This window comes from Haliotis rubra, unplaced genomic scaffold, assembly GCF_003918875.1.
Source record: "Haliotis rubra isolate DU_JTF1 unplaced genomic scaffold, ASM391887v1 Scf1281, whole genome shotgun sequence".
Taxonomy (NCBI): domain Eukaryota; kingdom Metazoa; phylum Mollusca; class Gastropoda; order Lepetellida; family Haliotidae; genus Haliotis; species Haliotis rubra.
Window position 1 is genome coordinate 137,081 of NW_025765205.1, and position 27,723 is coordinate 164,803.

The window sequence follows — 27,723 nt, forward strand, 5'->3', positions numbered from 1 at the left end:
CAGCTCCTGTCAGTTATTATATCCTTAAACAACAGCTCCTGTCAGGTATTATATCCTTAAACAACAGCTCCTGACAAGTATGTAATCCCGTACAGACAGATTGTCAATTATCATATCCCTACAGATCAGCACCTGTCAGTTTTATTACATACAGACGGCTCCTGTCCATTTTGATATCCCACACATGCAACTCGGATTACACCTTTTTTTTATCCCATCGTGTCTGTTTTGGGTTTTTGTTTAAACCTATACTTCTGCAAACAGTTCTTGTTGGTCATTATATCCCTTACAGATTGAACATCTCAGACAGTCAAAAGGGGCTGACTTGAGATACTTGAAAACATCGTGAGAATTACCTAGGCAGTACAAAGGTTTCAGCAAGCTGGATTCCAAGGCTTCTTACTCAATACTCACCATCCTTCGTTAGAATTTACGTGGTCTTGAAGAAAGCTATGGATAAGATTGGTAAACCATTATCCAAGAGAGACAAGACAACAGTCAGAAATTGAATGCCTTAGACGAAGGAGGCAAAGTCTGTTCCAGGAGCCGGTTTTCTTAGATTCCAAAGGAATCCAACTGCTAGACTACCTCCCGAAAGGTCAGAACATTAATGGCCAATAGGATGCTAATCTATTCTGACAATATGAGAGTAGCATGACTAAACCTTTTGGAATATTCACTAAAGGTTCTACAAGGGCAATGCACCTGTGCAGTCGTTTTGCCGCCATGACTGCAATACACGAATGTGGCTTTGAACTCCAGGTTTGTGGCCGTCACAAGTTTTCCGTAGACAGATGGTGACAGAGAGTTAGCTAGAGTAACTCTGAGAATATGTAACTCTGAAAATATATAATTTTATCAAACCAAATAACTCCATTTCATTTGAAAATGAGCCCCACTGAACCGGAGACAAATCTAAACTTACTTCGTTTATGGCATTTGCATTGCATAAAGAGCTGGGCGGAAGGACATGTGGTTCAGGAATTTGTGAGACAGACTAAGAATCTTGGCGGGGGTCAGCTGTCCAGAGTCAGATTCGACCAGGGACACAATATATAGATTTCAACACTTGAATGAGTAAAAAGTAATTTTGTTTTGTTCCTAAATCTGCGAATCTCAGACATATATTTAATTTTAATGATTTTGTTCCTGCCAATTACACACTTAAAACGCAATATCCATGGGATATCAAGAAAAAGAACCAATTTTGGGTCAGTGTATGAAATACCTGAAACTTATACATGATTGTTGAGATCGGAAAGGTAGTACAGCAAACATAAAAGTTTCATTTATATTAGATTAAGAAAACTGAATAAGAAAAGACGAGAAAATGGGATTTACGTATTCCATAATCCCGCTCTTATCTGAGGCCTCTAGTCTGTAGACAGACGCTCATCTATCGATGGTTTTTACTTGTTTGAAACAAAATGAGCAGAAGAAATCTGGTCGGGTACGTTTTTAACAAAAGATTTTAGCGGTGGGCAGTTTTATACCGCGAGGAGTTATGCGCCACTTTCAGATGGCGCTGTTGGGGTCACGTGTAGGCGTCGTCTGCAAAATGTCCCCGAGAATGAAATATAGAACGTACGCAATATAACATCGAAACAGTTATCTTAGGTAATGTGTGACCCATATGAGGCCTGCATATTATGTTCTGGTTTACACGATTACTATTGCCAACTGTTATAATCTTTTGAATATGCCTACTTAATGGATACCAATACTTTATGACGAAGTTGTTTAGGAGGGAGTTTCAAATATCTGTTTCATATAAAACATGTTTGTTTTTTATTTATCTCAGATTGTACAAAAATACCCACATATCTATAATAATTATATTATGATACTGCATTTTCATTTCATTTCCAAACATATCAAAACAACATATCAAATTAAATACAGACCACAAATACAGCTACGATATTGCTAGTGAATTTTTATACGCAAGATCATTCAAACCAAATTAACATTATTTTATCACATTAACTTTCCTACAAATGCCTCCTTGTGTCATAACTCGACTTCAGCTTTCTACTTTTGAATCCTGATCAAGTACATTCTCAGTTTTATCAAACCGATTTATACCTAAATTCTTCAGTCTTAATTTTCTTTTCATCATCGTTTGGAGATAAATGTTCTACATTGAAAATCTTGCAGGTGAACATGGACAAACAAGTGCACATCGGTCACATTGTGAGTACTGATGCACTTGGATTGTCACTGCATGACACAGCAAAGGCGGGCAAGAAAAAGCTTTTGAAAAATATTTTGAAGAAAGGTAAATGGCTTAAACTTAAACTGTCTTATATATAACTGACATTATAAAGAAAGTATTGTCTCATTCGTTACTGTTACTAAAGGTAAAGTACTCAATGCATTAATGATGCAAAAGTCATTGTTCTTTGTAAAAAAAAATTCTAATATCTCTTTGGGATATATTTGTCACAAATGGCCATGAAAAATACATGATTTGAGGGCACTGATGTGTATTTTCACTTATATATTTTGTGTTTTAGGGATATTTGTTGACTATCCAAATGATGAAGGACAGTCAGCTCTGTTTTGTGCTTGTTGTGAAGACAAGTATTCTTCAGCACAACTGCTTCTTAAATTTGGTGCAAATCCAAATGAGTAAGTAATCAGAGATGTTTAGATAGACTCCAGGGAAGTAAAATTTTAAGTTCCCGGACAATGGGTACATCCAGTGGTTTGAAGGCTCGGTACTTGAGTGGGTCAGAATGTTGACTTGTGTGCTGGAAATTTGATGCCTCACTCTGAGCATGTGTATTTTAATTCTGAATTCAACTCATTGGCCCAAAACAGTATCTGTTTTGAACAAATGAACAAATCTGTTCATTACTAAGAAAGTGTAATCCAAAATATAAAACATGTTAGCCCAAACCTGTCTCTTGACACCCTTTACAGTAGATCTTAATGTTAATGTATGAATGGTATAAAAATTCATACAAGACTGAAAACTTTTTCCTAGACTTGGTCTACAGAAGTGACATGTGTGTAGCTGTTAGTAGTCCACTTACTTGTATTTTGAGTGCCTAATTCTTTTGGACACATGTCCAGTTCAACAAGATTTATTTAAAAGTTTTCACAAATAGTCACAGTTTCACACGCAAGGTGTTGTCTTGCAGAAGAAGCAACAGTGGGATGACCCCTCTGCATATGGCCTGCTACAGTGGCAACACAGGTCTCTTGGTGAAGCTGATTGAGGCCGGAGGGGATCTCAGACTGCATGACTATGATGGAAGATCTGCCAAAGACTGGGCTGTTGCCAACAGGGACCCTAAAAAGCGTAGGAAAATGGTAGAGTTCCTGGAAAAGGCCCACATGTATGCGATGACCCATTCAGGAAACGATACAACAGCTTCCAGACATATTGACAGCAGGTTGGAAATGCCAAGTTTTATAAATTTGTGTGTCTGGACACTGGAATAACATACTACTGCAAAATGATAAGTGGACTGATGAAATGATAGTGTAGATGTTATTTAAATAAATGTCGATAATTTATATTTTTGGCATGTACTGTCTGCCATTCCAACCGAAGAGGTACACCAAGTTGTCCCATGCTATTGGAGTTACATATCCTTCACTGAATTCTTGATTTCAGGTGAACAACATAAATCCATTTTTGAATGATACTTATAACCCTCAGCAAAGGCAATAGATTTAATGTCCATTGCATGCACCTCCGATACTCTTGAGGCCGTGGTGAAGGCCAGGAAGAAAGCTGTCTTGAAACTTAAATATTTCAGAGAGGTATCTTGCATAGGTTCAAAAGGGTATCTCTGTAAATCTGTACTACTAAACATAGGTCCCACTTGGGAAACACTGTTGGAGATGTAATGTCCTTAATCTGAAACAATCTAATCAGCTTGTGCAAGGAATGAATTGATCGGAAATACTTGATTAGGAGATATATATAGTAGAACATATTATCTTGTAAGGGAGAAAGAGTCTACTCAACTAGTGGTTTAGTAGTTATCTTCTTTCACATTATTAACACAATCCTATGATGTTATCAGTGTTGTATACATTACTAAGTCATAGTTATCCTAAGAGGTCTAAGATGGTTGAGGAATATTTATTAGTGGTATGTTAGAGAATTATACTTCTTGGGATAGCCCTCCTTCCGTACGTGGGATTCAGGCAACCATAATCCAGAGGGAATGTTTACACTATAATTAGGAACGATTACATACATACTGATGCCGGTATTGACAGAGTACACTGTATATTGTTAGTAATTATTAGTAAACGTACCCGCCCGACCAACCTCCCTGCCTTATCCTCTAGAAGATAGTTTTTTCTTTGGAAAAATTGTGAGGTTTTTCAAACAACAATGGTGTGGTGACATGTCAAGGGGAGGTAACTCTATCGGTTAGGAGGGAGACATACCACTAGGGATAGCTATGACTTGGGGTTAAAATTTTCATTTCATTTTCTGTGTGTGTCTGTGGAAACCGCAGAATTAAGGCAACCATAATCCAGAGGTAAGTTTACTAATAATTACTAACAATATATGTAATTGTTCCTTATTTGCAGCATAGACATATCAAATATGTTGTATTTCACTCATTTAATTATTTCCATTTTAACAGCTCTGGCATGATACCATCAGTCATTCAGATGTTGAAGAAGAGAATAGGATTTGATCCAAGTATTCACATTGACCCACTGAAGAGGGTGCAAAGTATGGGGTTTGGAAGTGTAAGAAATAATTATTGTTTGATATGTTCATAATGGGATCTTATTAATTTATGGCAGATCATATAGTCAGCAGCAAAAAAACGTCAGTACGAATTCAAAATTAGGCACTGTATTCAAATCAATACAGAAATGGACATAATAAGAAGATCAAAAACATTTTTTGTGTACAATATCCTGACACATCAATGAGGATAACTCAGCATAACTCCAAGACATTACATGAACATTTGCAGTCCATTCAGACTCTTGACTTCAGTAGCTAGTGTGACCACCACGAGTGACAATAACTGCAGCACAGCGTCTATGCATGGAGTGCACCAATCGATTGATGAAGGCCACTGGCACCTGGAACCACACTCTGAGAAAGGCCTGGCGCAATAAATCGTCTGTGTTCGGCCTTGGTATGACATTATTCAGTCTCCTCTGAATTTCATCCCAAAGGTGTTCAAATAGGTATAAATCAGGACTAAGGGCTGGCCACTGCATAATGTTGACACCGTTAGGGGAAGTCCCGTGTAGCTCTGGCAGTATGGGCCTGGGCGTTATCATGCTGGAAAATGTTGTTCCAGTGACATGCGACCTTTCCGTGTGTTCCCACTGTCTAGCGTGCTGTTTCGGATGCCTGCATGAAGGGATTCTGTACATGCTGTCACACAACATGGCAGTCTTGTCGTCTTGTGGTGACCCTTGCTCTGCCAGTACGGGGGCTATCATTTGTGGTGTTGGTGGCCCGGAAACCTTGCTGCAGCCTGTAGATGGTCCGAACGTTGACCTGGAAGTGATTGGCAACGGTTTGTGCAGTGTGGCCATCTTCAAGTCTTCCTAGCGCCTGGTTCTTTTGAGCTGTCTTGAGTCGCCGCATCCTGCTGACGTTGTAATGTGGATGTTTCAACCAGGTTTGGGGGTGCCTTTTATAGGGCTGGTCCTTGTGAACAGCATGTGAAGCATGAGTTGCATACAAAACATGGAGAACACCGTACCATCTCCGAGATCAGGTTGCGTTTTTGAGACCATTTCCTGGGTTCCATTCTGAGTTTAGGAAGGAATGTCTTTGCTCAGGTAAAGTTGGAGATGTTGTCCAAAATATACAATCAAAACATTAAATGAGTTTGCAGTTATCCGTTTTCCTGCGAAGGAAAATTCCAAACTGACGTTTCTTTTGCTGCTTAGTATATATTGGTTCATCTGATAATTCCTATAAATTGGAATTGATGGAACTCAATCATGCACACTGATATATCACCAAGTATACTATACAGCAGTAATTTTGCAATGACTGATTATTGGTCATGAATTATTATTGATGGAAAGGATCTCAACCAGTTCCAAAAAATACTGTGCATACTGAAAGTCGGACATTGACTTCTTCATCAGGTGTATTTTGGAGGGGAAGCACCAGGAGCTGTTGTCTCTGCAATACCAGTTGTCAGTGAGAATGCTCTGTATCATGACACACATGGGGTAACATATGAAAATGGATCATTTCTTGTCATGGAAAGGTAATGTGTATTGTTAGTTTATACTGCAAGAATATATAAGACTGATTAACATTGTTTTTGTTTTATTTTTCTTTGTGGGCTGTCTTTGAAGTTGTGTTGTGACAGTACTTTATGGTGCAGTGTGTTTGCTTGACAAATGTAAGGACATTTTCATGATTTGTTCAACTTTTGATAGTACATTCTTGAACATCCTAATCAAATTTTGGAAAATGAACTAGTTAAACACATACATCTAAAATAATTTTAGGATCATTCTGGTTAACAGAATAGATATGTAAACATTGTATTAATACAAAATGAGAGACAGTGACTGTTTCTGACTTCAACTCACAGTATGACCTGGAACCATACACCAGTGACAGTGAAACGGCTCCATAAGCAAGCTCATCCTGGTGGTTACGTTGATGTTCTCATCAATGAAATGGAACAGTTAGGGTAGGTGAAGTGCGAAGAAAATTGCTATATTTCATTATAAAATATCTTTCGGTCAATTTTTTTATTACAACATTTATATTTTCTTTAACAGTGTCAGGGTGGCTGACAAGACAATGTACACTGCGGTAGTGATAAGGATTAAGATTGCAGATTGAATAATTACAATTAAGTCTCACATGGCTTGGCTATATAGTTTTTGGTCTTTAGAAATATTTGGATGATGGCTGTCCTGAATTAGACGCTATAACAAATCACTTAAAATAATATGGTGATCATAAATGCTTAAACCCATTCCTTTAGATTTCTGTTGAACCAATATTAACATATAGGTATAGGAGGAACAGCCAAGTAAGGTTTCAGCCCTAACTTTGATACACGGCAGTCAGAAAAGCAAAAGTATGGTTGTTCCATAGTGTTGTAAGTAATCATGATATGTTATATATTATATATGTTACTACATGTATTGATTTCATTTTTTCATGTGCACCTTAACTATTGCAGGAAAATTCGCCACCCTAATGTTTTGCTGTTAATGGGAATTTGCCAGACAACAAGTCTTGATTCAATTGTCCTAGTTTTCGAGAGGATATACCTTGGATCACTCTACTATTATTTGCATCAAAGGGTAAGTGATAATATATAAATGAGAATTTTATGCATGAACTGGTGCCATTTAGTGTTTTCAATTAACAATCAACTCTTAGAAGAAGACTGAGACACATGCCATATTGTACTGAAGCTTTTCTTGCTTACAAAGTATATAAATCATTTTATGGTTTCTAAATATACTACTCACACTTTGCTAAGGATCACAACAATTCACAACTTTACTTAAACGTAAATTTATAATTTGAAATTGTATCTTTTACAACTGGATAAATAATAATATGGCAACCCCTCTTTAGGCAAATAGTCACTTTAATCTGACCTATATGCACTTGAAACATGTGTAACCATAAAAATGGTTTTCATGACACCATTCAACTATTTTGCAAATCATGGAACGAGTCATTGACAAGTACACAACATCTGTCAATAGCAGGTTTGGGGTCCACAAGATGAAATGACTTACTGAAACCTAGGATCCATGCTTACAATAAGCTTAGATATTTACACCAGATTTGACCCCACATCATAGTTTTCTGTTGAATTCATGATTTGATCATTTGCAAAGTGTGAATAGTATATAAAGCACTTACTCTAAGCTCAACATGTCATGCATTTGTTTCAGATTGAGAGATTGCCTACGCAGAACATTCGAGATATCCTTCTACAGATCTGTAGTGCACTAATGTTCCTCCACAACCAGAATTACATTCATTGTAATCTGTCTTCACATGCCATCAGCCTTGTTACACCTTTCAATGCAAAGCTTGGAAATTTTGAGCACATGATCGACAGGTGAACTACATTTTTGCAAACTGGTCATACTTATCAATATGATGTGCAAACACTATCCTTATATGGATCTGTGAGTTTTCATTCTCCAGTATATGTTAAAGGGTAATGGTATTTATTCTTTGACCTCACAACTTATTACAAATAAACACATGCAAACAACAATTCATATCCCACTGTTAAACAAATGTATAATGGTATGTCATTACTACTGGCAAACAAGGATACGTTGAGCACCGACCTGACAATTGACCCGTATTAGCATGTATGAGTGCCGCCCATTGGCGCTTGCCATTGTTAGTGAAGGGGCCCCAGGTTGTCCTCGATCAAGTGTAGTGCGATGGGTGAAGCAAGGCGTAAGGCACGGAATCAATTTCATCGTCATGCAATGCACATGCACTAGCCTACATCTGCTCTACCTTTCACAAACCAAATGGGTTTGCTCATTGCCGTGCACTGCCTACTTCTCGTTAACACTTTCTCCAACAGGCTGGTCCAACTTATCCCTGTTTGTAAGTCGTGCTATATTTTGGTGAATATACTTGTCATTTTGTGCTTTTGTCTTGGAGTGTTCATGCATTATGATTAGCAATGATTAAATGTAACTAGCAGTAAAACTTACATTTATGTATATACTTCATTGTATATTGAAAATTATATGTCTGGCAGTGGTAAAGCTGACATGGGGAAACAGAGTGCAGTATCACAGATCAGATACCAAAATGCTTTGTACAACTGGATGGCCCCTGAGCTGATGCAAGAGCACCCAGCCACTTTCCTCTGTGATGTCTACAGCTACTCTTGCATTATCTGGGAGATGTTTGAATGTAAATCATATTCTGTTTCATCTCAATGTGCCCAAATATCCAAGTGTCCTTATGTCCCTCGATTCCTTTCTCTGAAATGGCTAAAGCAATGAATCTTTAACATATAGAAGATATCAAGATAATACATGTGCTGGTAAATAAAAAAAAGATTACTGGGTATCATAAACAATTTTCAAAAATTAATGTGTAAAGCCAACTTTAGAATCTTCTGAAAAAACACAAGTTCCTGGAAGTTGAAGTTGTGATATGTTTTACAACAGTTGGATTAATGTCATTGTTCACATTGGTCCAGGTGAGATTCCATGGGATATGTGCGATGCAGAGTTGATCAAACACAAGCTATTGGTGGAGAAACAGCAACTCCGTGTTGAATCAACTAAAATGCCAAATCTCTTCAAAAGCATTGTATCAGTAGGATTAGAGTTAGAACCCTACAACAGAAATGCAGACTTTGACAAGATGCACCAGTGGCTTCTTTCACCTCCTGACGAGCCTATTACGAACACAGTAAGATTTTTCATCTCAGTAACATCAGTAATTACAACTCCCACCGGTTACGATTTGCCAGATGGTTTTGTACAAAATGCATGATCCCATAATTACAGAAATATTCTCCTTGCAGCAAATCTGAAAAGTATTGAAATTACGAGATAATGACCATAAAACAATGTAAAATTGACTGTTAGATGACTGAAGTACTTGCAAGTACAGTAGCAGCTTCCACTGCTTTCCTCGAAGTTCCTCCAAATCAAAACATGCACTTCCGGTCCCAAAACACTACTTCCAGGCTTTGACTTCTTGGATACAGAAACTACAGAAAAATTAAACATACATTGACATTTCATCATGCATCCTCAAAGAAGATCTTTGATAAACATGTTATGTGCATGTCAAAAGGTTCCCACATCTCCAAGTAAAGGCTCAACAGGAAGAAGATCAAAGCCAACTTCTGCCACATCCTCACCTTCTAGGAGACATGGGAAGAACTCATCTAGGAACCATTCACCATCTGCTGATCCTGTGTACAAGGAAGAGTACAGTCCAAATGGAAAGAGACGAAAACCTCACATCAGCAAACAAGACTACCACAATGAAAACTACCATAATCTTCATTCTCCAAAAGCTGGTAAAGGAAACCGGTAAGTTCACAATAACCAGGGGACACTATAATTATATAAAGTGTATTACACAGTATGCTGTAGTTCACTCACACCACTGACCAAGTTATATTTCTGTAAGAAAGCACAGTGCCTTGTCTTGAAAGCTGAACCTGAGGGACCATTTCAAAAGTTCTGTGTCAGATAAAAATGTAAATTTTTTCTGTTTGGGGGTGAGGGGTAAATGGCCCTGAAAATCATGTACCATATTTCTCATTTTTTAGAAAGTAAATATGATAAGCAAAAGCTGCCAACTTACTTCATTGATCCTATTTTTGTAGAATGTAAGAATTATAGGGTATGAAAAAGGATATGTTGTACATGTCATCAGTTACTCAGAGACATTGTGTTTTAGAAAACATGTTTGAATATATAAATTGATACGGTATCAATTCGAAGATATCACATTTATCTATTTATCACATGTTGTCACTCTCTTTTTCTTCTTTTTGTCTCCTCACAGAGTGAAGATTGTTGAAAACGATAATTCACAGTGTGATGAAGGAAAACATGACAAGACAAGCTATGGAAAGATACCTTTTGCTGCTGGACAAAGGTAAGGGACTAAAGAATGAACAGTGCAGCTATATTGTTACTGACGATGCTTTATTGAGACTATTCCTTTTCTGTTACATGGAATGAGTTTTTCAGACAGAATTTAAGATACCAGGTAATATTTGATTGGTATTTAGAACATTTTTTTTATAATTATTTTTCTCCTTGATATTATTGTTGGTTGTTATTCGTTGCAGTGACTGGATGTGTAACTATGAGCGAAACAAGGATAGAGATTTCTATAGTTACACAGCCAAGTTACAGAAAGACAAAAGGCAGTTTGAAAAGGAAACTACTTCTCCCAAAGAATATCTTTTGGATGGGTCATCAGAAACTTGCAGTGGTGATGATGATGACACAACTACACTGAAACAATACCTGCAGAAGAAAGCAGCAGCGGAATACTATGGGGAGAGAGAAGAGAAAGAGGCCTTGAAGAAGGAACAATATGACTCTAGGTTTGATACTTTTACTTTGTTTTTGTACTTCTTTATGTTTAAGGTAATTGTTACTCACAATTTGAGTTGAACCACCTCAAGTCATTACTTCCATGGGATATATAATATAGCTTTTATAGTACTTCATAGACAAATGTGATAAACATTGTGTATAGTGTTTGAAATAGGCGTAAATTAAGTCTAACATGAAAAACTTCAAAAAGGTTAAGCGGTCCTTAGATTCAAATAGTATTAAAGTAAGTGTTATTTACCAACCTTAATTACAAGCATTGTCTGTAGTATAAATTGGCTGGGGAATCATTTCCAACTACAAGCCTACATTTGTTTGACATGATAGAAATTTTATATGGCTTTTGTGTTTGGAGTGCCGTTATGGGCACAGAAATATTATGTTTACTTTGTTTTGTAGTGATAATGGTTTCCTTATTCTAGTTTTAACATCTTGTAATGACTGCAGTTTCAGGGACTGTGGGGGGCAGCCCAGTCAGGTCTCCTCCATTGTCACCGTCCCAATTCAGCTATCTGAGACTGAGTGAGAAATCAGGTGGTGGTCAGTCAGTGGTAAAACCTGCCAGCCACTGTACAGAAGCTGGATGTCCAAAATCATCTGGCCAACTCACAACAGCTGGAAGCCTCTTTGCACTGTACAACTCTGGAACAGACCTTCAAGAATTGGCCAAATTAGCCATTGGTGCACCTGCAAATCCATATGGCACATTCCCCAGGAAGAAGAAGTCAACACAGTACTATGATGATGATGAACCAAGAGAACTTCATATGTTGTCATCAGAGTATGTATAATGGCAGATTTGGTAAAATTGTTTGAAGATATATAAATTAAGTTGAAGTAATATGGAGTAAACGTCATTCGATCAACTGATTAAAGATAATGTGACAAATATTAAGTGTAACAACAGACTATTTCGAATATGGATGCTAAATATATATTAAATTTGTTAACATTTTATATAGAAGTTTATTCTCATGAGAAAAGAAAAACAGCTTGAGTCTCATCAAAGTGGTAAACATGTAAGACCTGTGTCTTTAGGCACGAACACTAAGTTGTGATTGCATTGTACACTGAAATCTGTTCAAAGCGTCATTACACCAATCTCACCCTAGACTATGCAATTTTAATGTTTAACTTTATCTAATCTCAAGCTTATTTTTCACAGACAAGAGGCTGATCCCATGTGGTTTGGAGGAAAGGGCAGTGTCAAAAATCTGGTTCACCTGTTTCAGGAACAGAATGATAATGTAAACTAACAAACATACACATTAAATTTTCTCTCATCTCTTTATCAGTTCACAGTTCAATTTATGATTTTAAGTGTTCCATCTTATCATTTCATGGTCAGAGACACCTCAATATTTTTATGAGATGCCAGAATAGTAGTACAATGTGTTTGTAATAGAATACTTTTTGTGCATTTCAGCATGAATTTCAGCAAAACGTCCTTCAGGGTAAAGTAGACTATGACAGTGCTGGCAGGAACAGTAAAAGAAAGGTACATACAATCTTTTAACACGATTGTATCAATTGCATTGTGAGTCATCATTGGTATTATTGTATTGTGTCATCACTTTTAGACAAAGTTAGACTTTTTTCAATTTCTGAGAACAGAATAAGATTTTAGAAGATGACTGACTATCTTGTTTGTCTCTCATTTGTAGGCAAAAACTCCTGACAGACTCTACTCAAGAGTGAATTCAAGAAAATCACCTGTCGTCAAAGGTATGAACAAACAGTAACTTTATATACAGAGGAATGAATATTACTCTTACAGCTCATTGTCAATATTTCTAGTTATAATTCAAATGTCAAAATTAAAATTTAAACATTGATCATTATCTGTGTGGAAGACAGATTAGAGAGAAGAATGGCAGTAGTGCATGTGACAATAGTACACCTAAAAATTATATAAGGATAAAAGACAGGCAGCTCATAGATATGTAAACACTGACATTATTTTCTTTCTCTCAAGAGGAGGAATGCTTTGACTTTATATCTGATTCAAGGCGATATATTGAATGAAAACATTTTCAGTAGTCACACAAAGAACACATTTATGCACCAAAATATTTGTGTCTGATTTCAGTGTTATCAACAAACAACTATCTTACAAAAAAAACATGTATGCATATCAAAATCTTTGGCTGAGGAACAATTGTGACATATAAGTGGGGAGAAATAAGCCATTTTCTTTCGTTTGTGCATTAATCCACATGAAAATGAACTAATTTTCCCATTATTCTCACTAAATAAAAGACACACAAAACAGATATTGTTTTGCAGGGAGTGTACTTATTCATTAAACAGAAGTGTCATTTCTTTAGATTCCAAAAGTCAAAGACCAATTCAGCAAAGAGAAAAGTTTGGATACAGCGATGTCAACATGGAACCCATAGATTTATCTCTGAATACTAAAACTGTAAAACATGCTACTAACTTAAACAGGAGTGAGTGAATGAGTGAGCGGCAACATCACAGCAGGGGACACCAGAAAAAAACGGGATTTTGTCCTTCAAGATGCTTTTTAGAATATGCTACATAAATGATTTCAGCTCATTATTTACGTTACTGTACATCTCCTAAAAAGGTTTGGAGTACGAGCAGTTTGTGGAGATGTCCCACCCTGCAGCTGTGTACAGCACACGGCCAGATTATAAAGACTACACACAATATGGAAATAGCTACACAAACAAGACTAATGGTGAAAAGCACACTGGATACATGGATACAGACAGTCAGTGCAGCTACACTTCTCAGTCAGCTTCCAGTGTTGGTGAGTCAACATTTTCTCTTTACCATTCATAGGTTTATTATGTAAAGCTTTACATTCTTTTTTTGTTTTGTAATATGTCTAATAATCTATACACTGTATAAAGAAACATCATTATAGGATATGCAGTAGTATTGGTATAACTATTCTGATAGGTCAAGCATGCTTAGAAGTTGTAAAATATCATATTCTTTGTTTATTTGTAGTTTTATACAGTTATACATTGAAACATTATGACATATGTGATAAAAGAATGATGAATATACTGTAATTTGGTGTCCAAATATGTTGCAAATGTAACAGTCACCTAATAGCAGCAAAGGCCAAGCAGATTTCAAATGTGCCCCCTCTCAAAAAAACATATCAACTCATAAACATCTTGTTCATGCTTGTGTGAAACCTGAACACATTTATCAGAGTCAGTGCTAAACAGTAAACATATGCACCATTACTTAAAGCAGAAAGAAACAATGCTATAGGTAGCTTGGGAACATGTGAATCCTGGTCAGATGTGTCCAAGGCATTTCCCCAAGCACCATATTACTTTGGAATTGTTACCATTGGGACAGCATGTGACTTTCCCAAATATCCAGTAGACCATGGCTGACTACAGTAGCTGGGAAATGCTATGTCCAGGGATCAGATCTAGGCTGTCATATCAGCCCAGATGGTGATGAACAGCTTACATAAGGCTTGTCTTTGAGCCAGATGGCCTGTTCAAGGTCTTTCAGCCTGCTCAAGGTGACGTTTTAACACAACTGACATCACAGACTAAAATATGGCAGGTGTCATGTCCAGAGAGTATGGCCACATGCACCTGTGATACAGATTTGTGCCTCAGCAACAAATCTTGTGTTTTGCTTCATCATAAGAGATTGAATATGCTATGGAGTTCACTTGGAAGGCTTGTGGCAAACTAAATTCATGAAGTTGACAGATTTGTTGGATGTAGGTCTTGCACAATGGCAGGCCCAACCTGGTTAACTTCATTGCACACTGGTACCAAGATGACACTTTGCAGCCAAAATATGCAGAACACCAACATGGTATTCCAGCACAATAAAGACAACTCAAGATGGCATATCTCGGATATCTCCACAACTACAATATTTGGGTCAGGATCTGGCCCCTTGATCACCTGATTTCAATCCCACTGAACATTTATGGCATTAAGTTGGACAGACTCTGTCAGGTACTGGCACTACAGGCCAAGGTGGCCACTATTCCCCACGTTCTGATTCATAACTTTGTAGCTGTAATGATCAGAAGTCATGATTCCATGTGTGAGCATGTGTGATACAGAGTGCAGATGGCCTTGTCCTTTGTCAATCAGTTGCTTTCAACTGACCCAGAAACCCATGATACATTTGAGGAATGGAGACTGTTATATATGAAATTCTAATTCAACTTATTATGTAACACGAGTTCTGATTGGTCAATGATATAAATTTACAACCTTATAATCAGCATATACGGTCGCAATTTGAAAATCGATTCACCAAAACCTTTGAATGTATCCCTACACTATTGGGGTAACGCTGCTTTTCAGGGCATTGTCATTTGCAGAAGCCCTAGGTTAATTAACTCCCCTATCCCGCCAAAATGATTGGAAATTGTGTTAAGAAAGACAAAACAGTATCATAAATTTAATTGTAAGTTCAAACAACTTACTCGCAACGGGCTGTTCACCCAACACTGTTAGATCATGAAACAAAAATTATGAGGTCATTTTGGAGTGTGACGTTACCTGCTGTGACGTCATTTGACAACAAAGCTGATAATGGCCCGTAGTTGAGGAAGGTTGCAGGGAGGTTGCATGATAAATCTGTCCAATTTAGCTATAACGCTATGATTTATTCATCATTGTCTGATTTAGTCAGTGTGCACATAGTAAACGTGTTGAAGTTTGAAAAGGGAATTACTTTTCCTGGCGATGGTGTAAGTTCAAGGAGTGATATGATTAACCTTTGACCTGGTTTAAATAATGAATTTCTTTACCAAAAACCAGTGTAAAACAAGTTGCATTAGAAAGGAACAATTACATGTATTGTTAGTAATTGTTAGTAAACCTACCTCTGGATTATGGTAGCCTTATTCCTGTGGATACACAGAATACATACAGAAAATCAAAAGAAATTTTAACACTAAGTCATAACTATTCCTAGTGGTATACCTAATCTACCCCTGAGTTATCTCCCTTGATCCTGGCGTCACTTTATTCTTCTCCTAGAACCCTTCATAATTTTTCTAAAAACAACACATCTATGACATCTTCTAAGGATAAATTCGTGGGGAGGACACAGGGTGGGAACTACTCCCCATAATCCAGAGGTAAGTTTACTAACAATTACTAACAATACATGTAATTGTTCCTAATTATAACGTAAACATTCCCTCTGGATTATGGTAGCCTGAATCCCAAGTAAGGAAGGAGGGTTACCCTTGGAAGATACTACCCTCTATACCACTAACTGAGAGTTGATTACTCAACCTCCTAAGAATAACTATGACTTAGTCAGAGATAAATAATTTATCTCCAGATTGGTCAGTAGCAGTGGGGGAATACATTCCCAGAGATGGAGAGTCTTCTAACTTCCTATAGTTATGGTTGATATGATAGATATCATGATAATCCTAATCCATAATAGTAGGAATTCTATAATTCCTGACACCATCAATCCGGTTTACGCTAGATTCCTATGAATATATCATGATTCTATTCGAGTCCCGAATTGTGTCATTTAACCTAATATTCCTTAACTTATGACGTCATTTCCGGTAATTATGATGTCACTTCCTGTTTGATGACATTACTTCCGCTCTAATGACCTCACTTCCGGACACTAGAGACAATCTCTATGATGTAATACTAACTAACCTAGATGACGTCACTTCCGGTCCTATGACGTCACTTCCAGTCCTATGACGTCACTTCCGGTTCTATGACGTCACTTCCGGTTCTATGATGTCACTTCCGGTTAACTATCATTAGACTATAAATGTTTTCAACTCAAACCTTAAGGTAACCACCTTGAGCTTGTAAATCATATTCTAACGTGAAGCCATCAACCATAGCTCAGAAGTTAGAAACTCTGTCCATATTGTGCTCGGTTAGGTGATACATCTAAATGTAAATTCTTTTACCATGTCAACTTGTCTTGCTACATGCTGTCCCTTGACCAGTATCCATCCATCATCCTTCTGAGTGGTCCCTCAGACAGTCCCAGGCACCATCTCTCACTGCGTCATCCTTCCTGAAGATGTAGATGCCAGGTCAACACACACACACACACACCAAAAAGGGGCAGTCAGGCGGAGGCGAGGTGCTGAGCCGCTACTAAAGGTCCTAATGAATGTAAACCTTCAATAGAGGGAGCAACATCCCTGAGGTAAAAATGAGTAAAGGTATTAGGAGATTTCCATTGACAACTAGACACAACCGCTAAGGATGGAGCTAGGGCTCTAATTTCATGGGGGGAGAATTTAAGATCAATTAAGTCTTGATTCTGATCCCCATAAGCAAAAGATATAGTCTTTCTGAGCCATGAAGATATGGTATTCTTGGATATCTCAGAGTCTACATTTGTCTTTCATTAAATAAACAGTCTGCGACGATTACGTCTAAACGTCAAAGTACGCTGAATGTACCAGTGCAAGGCACGTATGGGACAAAAAAAATCTAGTCCTATTCGATCTAGAGGTAGAGGTAGGAAGCTGAGGTATACGATATATCCTATGTCCCAACGGACCACAAGCGGAAGTTTGATTCTTGGCAATGAATTCCGGCACAGTTCTAAAAGTTATCTGTTTATATCCTTCCGAAAAAGTGATGGATTTAAAGTCTATAGCATGTAATTCGAAAACTCTGGAAGCTGTTGCAAATGCCAAGAGAAATGCCGTCTTAAATGCCAGATACTTTAGAGAAGCGTCCTGCATAGGCTCATAAGGAGATTTTTTAAGAGATTGAAGTACTAACGTTAAATCCCACTTAGGAAATATCGTTGGAGACGATATATCCTTAATCTGAAAGGATCTGATCATTTTGTGAATCGATGTATCCGAGCCCACAGATAAACCTTGAATGTCCATGACTGAAGCAATAGCTGATCGATATCCCTCAATTGTATTATGCTTCAAATGTTTCTGTCCCTTAGGAACAAGATAAAATCAGCTATCATTGGAATGGTGACAGGCACATCCAGGATTCCACACTCTCGTCTCCACTGGATGAATCGTCGCCACTTAGCGTCCTACAAGGCAGCTGTGGAAGGTCTTACGGATTCTGAAATAGCTCTGGTAGCTTCAACCATAAATCCCTGTTTCCTGAGTGAACTTGAGATAGCTTCCATACGTGTAGCGCAAGTTGCCTGACATTCTTGTGAAATCTGTTGGACTTGGGTTGACTGATTAGATTGTGCCACAACGGAAGACGTAGAGGTTTGTCCACCAATAGCTGTAGTAGAGTGGGAAACCAAGGTCTGGCAGGCCACGCTGGTGCCACTAGATAAACTAGACAGTCGTGTTGTTGAATTTTTAACAGAACCTCTGGGATTAGTTTGAACGGAGGAAACGCATAGGCTATCATCCCCTCCCACGATATGGATAGGGCGTCGACTGCCCATGCCAATGGATCCGGTACTGGGCTCACAAACGTTGGTATCCCAAAATTCCTGGAAGTCACAAACAGATCTATGTTTGGAATTTCCCACGTCTGTCCTATCAAATAGAATGCCTCTTCCTTGAGAGTCAGTTCGGTTGAGATCACTCTGTCCTGTTGAGATAATGAGTTCGCTAAGATATTCTTCCGACCTGGAATGTGGCGCGCTCTGATTAAACAATTTATAGCGTCCACTGCTTGATACAGATCCTGAGTGATCCCGAGGAGCTGTTGAGATTTGGTACCTCCCTGTTTGTTGATGTAAGCCACTACCGTAGAATTGTCCGACACTAACATGAGACTCTTCCCGTACAAGCGATTCCCCCAGCAACGGATCGCTTTTAACAGTGCTAATATCTCCAGACAGTTTATATGCAGATTCACCTCTGACAGATTCCACACACCTTGAATTTACCAGATGTCCATGTGTGCATCACAACCCGTGTTCGAGGCATCCACATAAAGCGTCAGATCCGGTAAACGAGGACGTAATGAAACTCCTGGCAACACATTCAACGTCCACCGTCCACCATAATATCTCCCTTCGGACTCTGTCTGGAAAAGCTTTGAGAAATTCCAAGTCCTCCATCCGAAACTGGTTGAGCCAGATCTGTGGGATTCTCAACATTAGTCTTCCTCTTACAGTATAATCCTGGATTGAAGTGAGAGATCCTAGAAGGGACATCCATGAACGAACTGATGCAGTTGGCCTCTGTACCATGTTGGTTATCTAGGTTGATATTTCCAACCAACGATCCTGAGGAGTATAAATACAGCCTGCTTTTGAGTCCAAGATTGCTCCCAGAAACTTGATTCTCGTGGAAGGGACCAGTTCTGACTTGGTAGGATGAACTATTAGACCCAGATGTGTAAACACGTGGATTATAAAGTTGGTTTGCTTCATGAGAACCGCTGTCACCACATTCCTTGCCAAGAAATCGTCAAGATAACCGTGTATCACAATCCTTCGTTGATGAAGAAAAGCCAGAATCGGGGAGATTATTTTTGTGAACAACCACTGTGCTAGAGATATTCCGAACGGCAGCACCCTGAACTGAAACCTGCGGCCGCAAATCTGAGGTATTTGCGAGATCTTGGATGAATAGGGATATGAAGATATGCATCCTTTAGATCTATGCTTATAAACTGGGAATCCTGACGAATCAAGGTGCGTAGGTTTGCAATTGATTCCATCCTGAACTTTGGCGGTTTCCTCAAAAATAGCTTGTTCAACACTTTCAAGTCTATTCTCATGCGCATTTCGTCCGAATCTTTCTTGGGGACTAGGAATACGGGTGAATAAAACCCGCATATCTGATCCCCTGGAGGAAATTCTATGATTGCCCGTTTCTCCAGTAGCTGATTTACTGCTAAGTTTGCTCCCGCTAAACGCTGGCCTTGAAGACAAAACCGACGACCCTCTGGAAAACAAGTCACTGGAGGCTGCTTGTGCCAAGGAAGAATAAACCCCTGCTCACGACAGACAGGACCCACTCGTCTGATGTTATTATTTTCCAATTGTCTAAGTATTGGGCCAATCTGCCCCCTACTGGAGATTGTGTCACTGGACATACAAAGTCCAAATCCAATATCATTTCGAGGAACGTTTCCGATTCGTAAGGAAGAGAACGCTGAACAGTGAGACATGAGTCAATATTTCTTGATCCACACGAAAAGATCTACCTCCCCTACCTCTACCCCTAGATGAGGATGAGCCTCTAGTAAAAGCCACATTTGTTGAACGAGCTCTTGAATCCGAAGCACGATCAAAGGCAGATCTCTGAAAATTCTGACTATGACTTGTTGAAGATGGAGCAGAACGAGACGTAACACTGGAACCCCTTCTAGATCTAGTGTCAGCCCTTGCTCTATTTTGGAATAAAAGTGCCGACGCCAAACGTTGATTCAAGTTCCTCGACATCAAGGCATCTCTAGCCTCAATAGCCTGTTGACATTGTCCATTAAAGGTGTTATCCGATTCCAAGGGCTGGTGCAATAGAAAATCCCTTGAAACATCTGGTAAATTCCTCACTGAATCTAGCTGCTGTATCCGCTCAATAGCTGTAAGTCGGACCAATATATTCACTTGAGTCGCCATCGCATCGGCTAAGGACTGATACACTACATCCAGAAACGAATGCGCTAACGCCACCTCTTGAGCAGTCATGGAAATCAAAGTGTCTTTCTTAACTCCCGTATAATCTTGAAACACCAGTGGGAGCAAGGCACGAACTCACGCAGAAAACCAGTTTGAATAAGATAGGGTATCAATCGCCGAATGGGCTGCCGTATCCAATTCCTTACAATCCTTGAAAGTACAGAATGGTGCATAGTCACGAGAGCCTCTAGCATCCTGTAACTGTTTAAAGTCCTTGTCTAAACTTGGTTGATTGGCTGGGATAACACGATCATGAATGGAATAAATGGGTTTATGAGAAACCCTAGGCAAAGAACTCAAGTTCGTAGCCTTGGAGAGGCCTAAGTTGTAATTCTCCAACACTTTCTAAGTGATGATGAATGTGGTAATAACAGCCTGGGCATCCGTTCCGGGGGAAGGCAACCTGATAATCCGAGTTCCACGGGAATATCTATCTCCTGCTCGTCCGAAGGCGGTGGTAGAGTATTAGGATAAAGTCCGTGCAAAAGTTCCAGCTTTTCTTTAAATGACCAGCCCGGCTTAAAATCCTGTGCTGACATGTCCATAGGTTGTACCGTCAACAAGCCTTCTTTCATGGAAAACTCTGGTTGTGAAAAAGGATAAACCGATGAATCCTCCTGGTCCGTCACATCAGACACTAACGGGATTAAGGGCAGATTGTCTGTGTCAAAATAACCTTGCGGGTCCGTAGCTGTGTCCTCTGAACCGCTAGGCCCATGCAAATCAGACTGCTGGGTTGATTCACCGTTATCCATAGCAGCCGACCCAGTGGCCTAGCTAAAGCCGGGCGGGAATCACGTGCTGTCTGGACCGAGTCAGACCCGTGAAACACTTGCAGCCCGGTCTCCCCTTGGGAGAAAGTAGCAGGCTGTATGTGACGGAGCAGCCACGGATGACTGGCTCCCGGGGACAAAGGACGTGGAGTGTTTAGCCACGGTCACCCCGGATCTGGAGCCGGCTGGGCCAACTCCATCCCCGTCGCTTGAAGCCCTAGACTTCTCCCCCTGAGGGAACCGGCCTCCTACGTACTCCAGGGCATGGTAACCGGCTTTCCCGGTCATTGCACCCCTGGTTTCAGTAGGAAGTTGCTTTGGCCCCTGGCTCTTGCCATCGACCACCAAGCCACTGCGGCTATCTGCCGTCTTGCCGGATAAAACAGGATCCTCCAAATGTTTTGACAGGCGATTAAATTTTTCGTCATTCCTCATCTCCCTATCCCGTACAGAATTATCCATGGTCGCCTGGATATCGGATTTAATTCCCGCCAAAAGTTCTGAGAACGCAGATATATCCAACTGGGGAGAGGATTTTGATTTAGATCTAGAACGAGACTTCGGTTCAGATTTAATATATAAAGGCGGAGATCCCTGAACTTTCTTCGACTTCCTAACTAAGTTACGCTTCCTAACTAAGGAACGAGATTTGTCCATCAACAACCAATCTTCTTCAGATATTTCCTGACACAATTAGCATCGATCCGAGACTGAGCAAGGTAAGCCTTTATAACGGGAAGCACACAGAGAGTGGGGATCAACATCCGCCATGAATTTCTGACATTGCAACCATTTGCTCTGCGCCATCAATCAAAAAGGGCGAGAAAACCTAAATATTTTGGAAATATATCTAATATAAATGCAAAACAGTAATGCGATTGAATATTAAATGGAATGCGATTTGTAACTGACCTATATATGAAGAATTGAAGTCTTGATTTGAAATGAAAGTTCACTCGATTCTCTGCACGTCATGCGTGTGGACCATACAGAAAAATTATATGAAGGGTTCTAGGAGAACAATACAGTGACGTCAGGATCAAGGGAGATAACTCAGGGGTAGATTAGGTATACCACTAGGAATAGCTATGACTTAGTGTTAAAATTTCTTTTGATTTTCTGTATGTATTCTGGGTATCAACAGGAATAAGGCTACCATAATCCAGAGGGAATGTTTAGGTTATAATTTGGGGATAACTGTACTGTGTTTGACGAATTGGGGACGTATACCGGTGGTTATATAGCCGCAAATTTAACATTATATCGGCTATATAACCACCGGTATACGTCCCCAATTTGTCAAACCAAGTACAGTTATCCCCTAATGATAACATTGTGCTCAATTTTAATCTGATTTTGTATGAATATCATATGACTTAGAATAAAGTGTTTTGCTTGTATCAATTCCACTGTAGCACACATTGTTGTTTGTTATTTCATGTCTTTTACAATATATATCAGGGTTCAGTGTCAGCTGATATATTATGTATCCTTTTTACTATTTAGCCCCTCACCGTTTAATCTGAAATGTTACTTTTGACTGGGTTAGAAATGTAAAAGTTGCAGGTTGTAACCCAGATCAATGTAGCAGTGTTGATTCTGATCTCGTTTCTTCATGGATCGCAGACCAGCTTCAGAAGGCAAAAGCTGAAGTGGCAAGAGAAATAGCCTCAGGTAGTTAAAACTGATGCAAAATTGTGTTGAGAATTGACAAACTACAGTTTTGACAGGTAATCTGAACCCATTTTTCTAATTAGCTGAAAAAATCCCAAAGATCTTCTAACATCAGAGTTTAGCATATATCAGTAATCAACATACTCATTGTTGTACCGCTGTATACTGTACACATTTCATGTCGAGTATTATATTTTCTTCTGCATCATAGATGGCTATACTTACAGAGAATACAGTTGTGTAGAAGGGATGCATAATATATACACAGAAACTCAGACAGCTTTCTTCAAAGAAAAAATGTTCCAAAAGCAAAAACATCAGTAAACACAAACTTTCTCATAATGGAAAATACAAGATTAATTATAAGTCATCCTTTACTAAAAACATCTTATCACAAATTTTACACTTATCTTGGCACTTTTGACTTCACCCAAGAATTCTCTGGAAGTAGAACAATGAATCCTTTGACAGTAGATTATGCACAAAATATCCTTTTGTTCCCCTATAATGTCCTATGCATCACTTTGAAGAATGCATGTTATCGAATAATATCAGTTTAGTTATTTTATTAGACTTAATATTTCTGATTGCTTTAGAATATGAAAGACAACGTGAAGTAGGACTGCTTGATGAGATTATGGATGAAATGGCAAAATGTGAGCCTATCAAACCAGACAAGAAACTAGTGTATGGTTATAGAGATTTATATGAGGTGAGTTGTTTCGCTTCTAAAATGGTAAATTACAAATGACCATAGTCATAAAAGTATTGTAAGAAATCTTTTACTCTTCTCTTGTAAATGTTCATTTGTGTGCCACTTTCGTTACAGAGCTCTAATAAGCCTGTTGAGTTTTTTTAAATACTCATGTAAGTAGCTTGATGTAGGAAGGAAAAAATCACTAAACCAAATCATGGTTATTTTATGTACTGTTTGACTGACTGACTGACTGAGTTTAGTTTTACGCCGCTTTTAGCAATATTCCAGCAATATCACGGCGGGGGACACCAGAAATGGGCTTAACACATTGTGCCCATGTGGGGAATCGAACCCGGGTCTTCGGCGTGACGACCGGACGCTTTAACCACTAGGCTACCCCACCGCCCCATGTACTGTTTGAACACATTGCTGTTGTATAATGTTGGAAACCTTTTGATCATATTAAAAATGTTGAACCCACAACCAGTAGATTCTACAGATGCACTGTACAAAGAGAGTGTGCAGTGCCTTAGATCACAAAAATGTGTGGGTAACCTAATGTTGAAGATAGATTGCATATCTGTGAGAAGTTAAAATAAAAGTAATATCTTATTTCCCTTTTCTTGGTAAGCATGTTCTGTCTTAATCAATAGCAACAGAAGAGGAAACAAGAATTTGACTTAAAGGAGTATTACATTGATGATGACATCAACAACGACCCTGATGAAAGAAGTCACATCAGACTCCAGGGGGTTTCTGATGGTAGAGACACAGACAACAAGGACTGGAAGTACCAAGCTAAATCAAAATCTGACAGTAACTCTGGTAGAGGTCAGTGTTTCAGCTAATGTGTTTGAGTTAGTTTGGTTAAGGAACTTTAATAGTGTTTCAGTAATATCAGTGTGTTAGCCTGATGTTGATGGAAAACCAGTGAGCCGTTGTTCAAAACAACCTTAGCACTAAGATTGTTGTAAGTCTATGTTACGGTATGGGAATACCTTAGTGTAGCACAATGACACCCTGAAATGATACAGGTCTGCACAGTTATTCCTTATGATGATGTCAGGGTTCTATGTGTTGATGATCAGCAATATCAACAAGTTGTTACTCTTGTGGACGTCAGTTTTCATGGGGAATAGAGCACTAGTGATGGTTTTTATGCTTTGACTAGTAGAACACAGAAGAGTAAAAGTCAAGTGACATAAAATCATGTAAAAGTATTAAGTGCAATGCTATTTTTATCTTGAGGAACAGTTTATTCACTGTTGCCTATATTTGACTATTATATGAACATTTATAAGCATTAATGAAATGCTGGTTATAATGTTAATTTTCATATTTTAGACATGTATGCTAAAAAGAAATCTGAGAGAAAACACAAACGTGAGAGTGGCATTCCCAAGCCAAAAGTTGGAACAAGGCTGATGTCAACAAAACAAACAGTAATTTCATTCATTTCTTCCTTACTCAATGCCTGTTTATATCGCCCCCATGTGTCCCCAGAAACCCATAACTGGTCATTGCAAGCTACAGAATGGGGTCCAGTGAGAATTCCATATTAGAATTGGTCACTAGAAGCATGTGCTGGCTGTGAAAGGTCTGTTAATGGATCACATGGCCAGGTTTAGTGACTTGGTTGATGGTCGATATGCCTTCGACAGCATGGTTTGGTGCTCTTAATTTCAATTACTGGACTCCGGTCAAGAATTACAAGCCGCCATCATATAGCTGGGAGAACACTAAGTGTGCTGATAGTTTACAAACGCACATACACACCTCATGGCAAGTGATTTTAGTAACATTTACTGAAGGGGGGTATATGAAAAATTAAATGCTAATATAGCTAAAAATTTGTATTTTGTACTCAAATACTTCCAAGCTTCTGTAACATCATGTTCTATGTATTGTTTGTGAAACTGAAATTTCAATTATGTTGTTGCTCATCATATTGTCTCATATTCCTGCAGGATAAACCAGCTTCTAAAGGCTTTACCACCACAGTCACTGTGGAATCCAGTCTCATCAATCCTGGAGAGCATAAACTTTGTCACACAGCTACAGACCTTGCTACTGGGGAGACAACAACACTTCATGAAGAAAGAGTGAAGGCTGCAACTGTACACTCCAAGCTCCAGGCTTAACCTCCATGTCAGTTTTATTGTCCATGAATTGCAAATCATCATCTTAAAACAGCATGATTTTCTTTCTTGGGAAATATTTTAAGACAATGTTAGTTTGTTATTGTTATCTCTCATATACTGTATATTCTTTGAAACAATTTGAAGGCATTTCATCATATAAACTTGACAGGTTCTTCTCTCCCTGATACTTGTTATATTGAAATACTGTCAAAAGATTCTGGAGAATACAAAGCATAGTTTATTATCAAATGGAAGTACATATTTACAAATAATTATTAATGATATTTTTTCTCTCCAATGTTTTATGAAATGCTGAATAATAAAATGAAATCTTTTACATTAATTACAAATGAATTTAATAATATTTAATTGTATTATCATGGTATTACTGAATTTCATTGTTATCTGACTGTTTGCCTTCATTTGACTACCAAATTAAATATTTATTAAGTTCATTTGTTATTTATTTATTTATCCTAAATTGTCCCTCTTAGGACCACAGTGAATAACAGACTTAAATCAGGTGAAATCTCAGTTCAAAGAAGTAATGAAAGAATATATTTTCATCATCATACCGGTATATATAATACAAAAAATTCATACCACTTAAGGACACATCTTATGCAATAATTTAATACATAAGCACAACATAAAGCAATGTTTCCCACCAAATTAACATGTCAATATCCAGTACAATATATCAACATAGAAGACAAACCAATTGCATCCTCATTCATGCAAACTACACATTCTTCCTGTTTATGATTAATTGCCTGAATGAAATACCATTCAGTGTGTCATTTTAGAACATGAACTGATTTTCAGTTATATTTCATAACAGCAATCAGCTGGTGAAAATGTGGAGACAAGGCCAGAGGAAATCAAAGCAGACTGGGGGAAAACCCCAGAAGTAACTATGTGCAGTAAGATGCACCATCAATAAGAAATTGTCTGTGAATGTTCAGTTGGAAACAGAAATGTTAACAGCTGCTGTATCAGGATATGATGAACCATGTAATGTCTCTGTTGTCTAGATGTTAAACCCCTGGGCCTAGATTTTCGACGCTCTCTTAGCTCTAAGATAGTTGTAAGTGCCATACATTAACAGTAACTTATGACTATCTTAGTGCTAAGAGAGCTTTGAAAATCTAAGCCCAGCACTTCAAGGCATATAACTACATTTATGGCATCCATCTGATGGCTTGCATACTGGTCACATTTTAGATGGCCATATCTTCCTACAGAGTGTTTAGTTCTTTCTATGTAGATTTTTCCATATGATTATTAAAAATTAACTGAAACACAAAAATTATATCAGACATGTATCCACTGATTACCCAAGACAATATGTTTTTAAACTACTGACTGAAACTACAATTCATATAACTTGTCAAGATCCCTAATGTTAGGCAACGGTCTTGCCCACCAGGAAACTGTTCAGTGATCAAAGGACGCCCAAAGATTACTTTATCTAGAAAGTACTCTAAGTCATAGTCAACAATATTAGAGAAATATGGTTTCTTTCCCATCATATTGCAAAAGACCTGGGTGCCGTTCCACTAACCGATCTTAGCCCTATGCCAATCGTAAACCCCTAAAATCCCAATCTTAGCGTGACGTTACGATCGGCATACCGTTCCACTAACCAATCTTACCTAAGTCAATCGTAAAGTTAAGATTCAAAGTCTAAGTTGCTCATGACCAACTTAGGATAGCTCAAATCAATCGTAGAGAAACCAAAATGGTGGCTTTCCAATTCTATGTGAAAAATAAGAGCGAGCATTTC

The 27,723-nt window shown here is 38.4% G+C and overlaps 1 protein-coding gene across 1 annotated transcript; it reads left to right on the forward strand.

The window, feature by feature from the left end:
- Positions 1-1,529: 1,529 nt before the first annotated feature.
- LOC124266845 lies at positions 1,530-26,244 on the forward strand. The gene is made up of 25 exons (XM_046701653.1): positions 1,530-1,617; positions 2,158-2,278; positions 2,517-2,631; positions 3,147-3,401; positions 4,617-4,725; positions 6,100-6,224; positions 6,558-6,659; positions 7,161-7,284; positions 7,891-8,060; positions 8,727-8,884; positions 9,177-9,391; positions 9,782-10,023; positions 10,505-10,597; positions 10,794-11,054; positions 11,464-11,471; positions 11,512-11,845; positions 12,230-12,311; positions 12,491-12,562; positions 12,729-12,789; positions 13,655-13,840; positions 22,986-23,099; positions 23,696-23,811; positions 24,450-24,627; positions 25,141-25,238; positions 25,764-26,244. The coding sequence occupies exons 2-25, from the start codon at positions 2,164-2,166 to the stop codon at positions 25,935-25,937; spliced, it is 3,507 nt and encodes a 1,168-aa protein (XP_046557609.1). The 5' UTR covers positions 1,530-1,617; positions 2,158-2,163; the 3' UTR covers positions 25,938-26,244.
- Positions 26,245-27,723: the final 1,479 nt, after the last annotated feature.

Excerpts from the sequence above, each read along its gene's own strand:
- LOC124266845 (XM_046701653.1), top strand. The coding sequence starts at position 2,164 with ATGGACAAACAAGTGCACATCGGTCACATTGTGAGTACTGATGCACTT. Across the intron at positions 13,841-22,985 it reads TCAGTCAGCTTCCAGTGTTG|TTGCAGGTTGTAACCCAGAT; the intron begins GTGAGTCAACAT and ends GAAATGTAAAAG. Across the intron at positions 23,100-23,695 it reads GGCAAGAGAAATAGCCTCAG|AATATGAAAGACAACGTGAA; the intron begins GTAGTTAAAACT and ends TGATTGCTTTAG.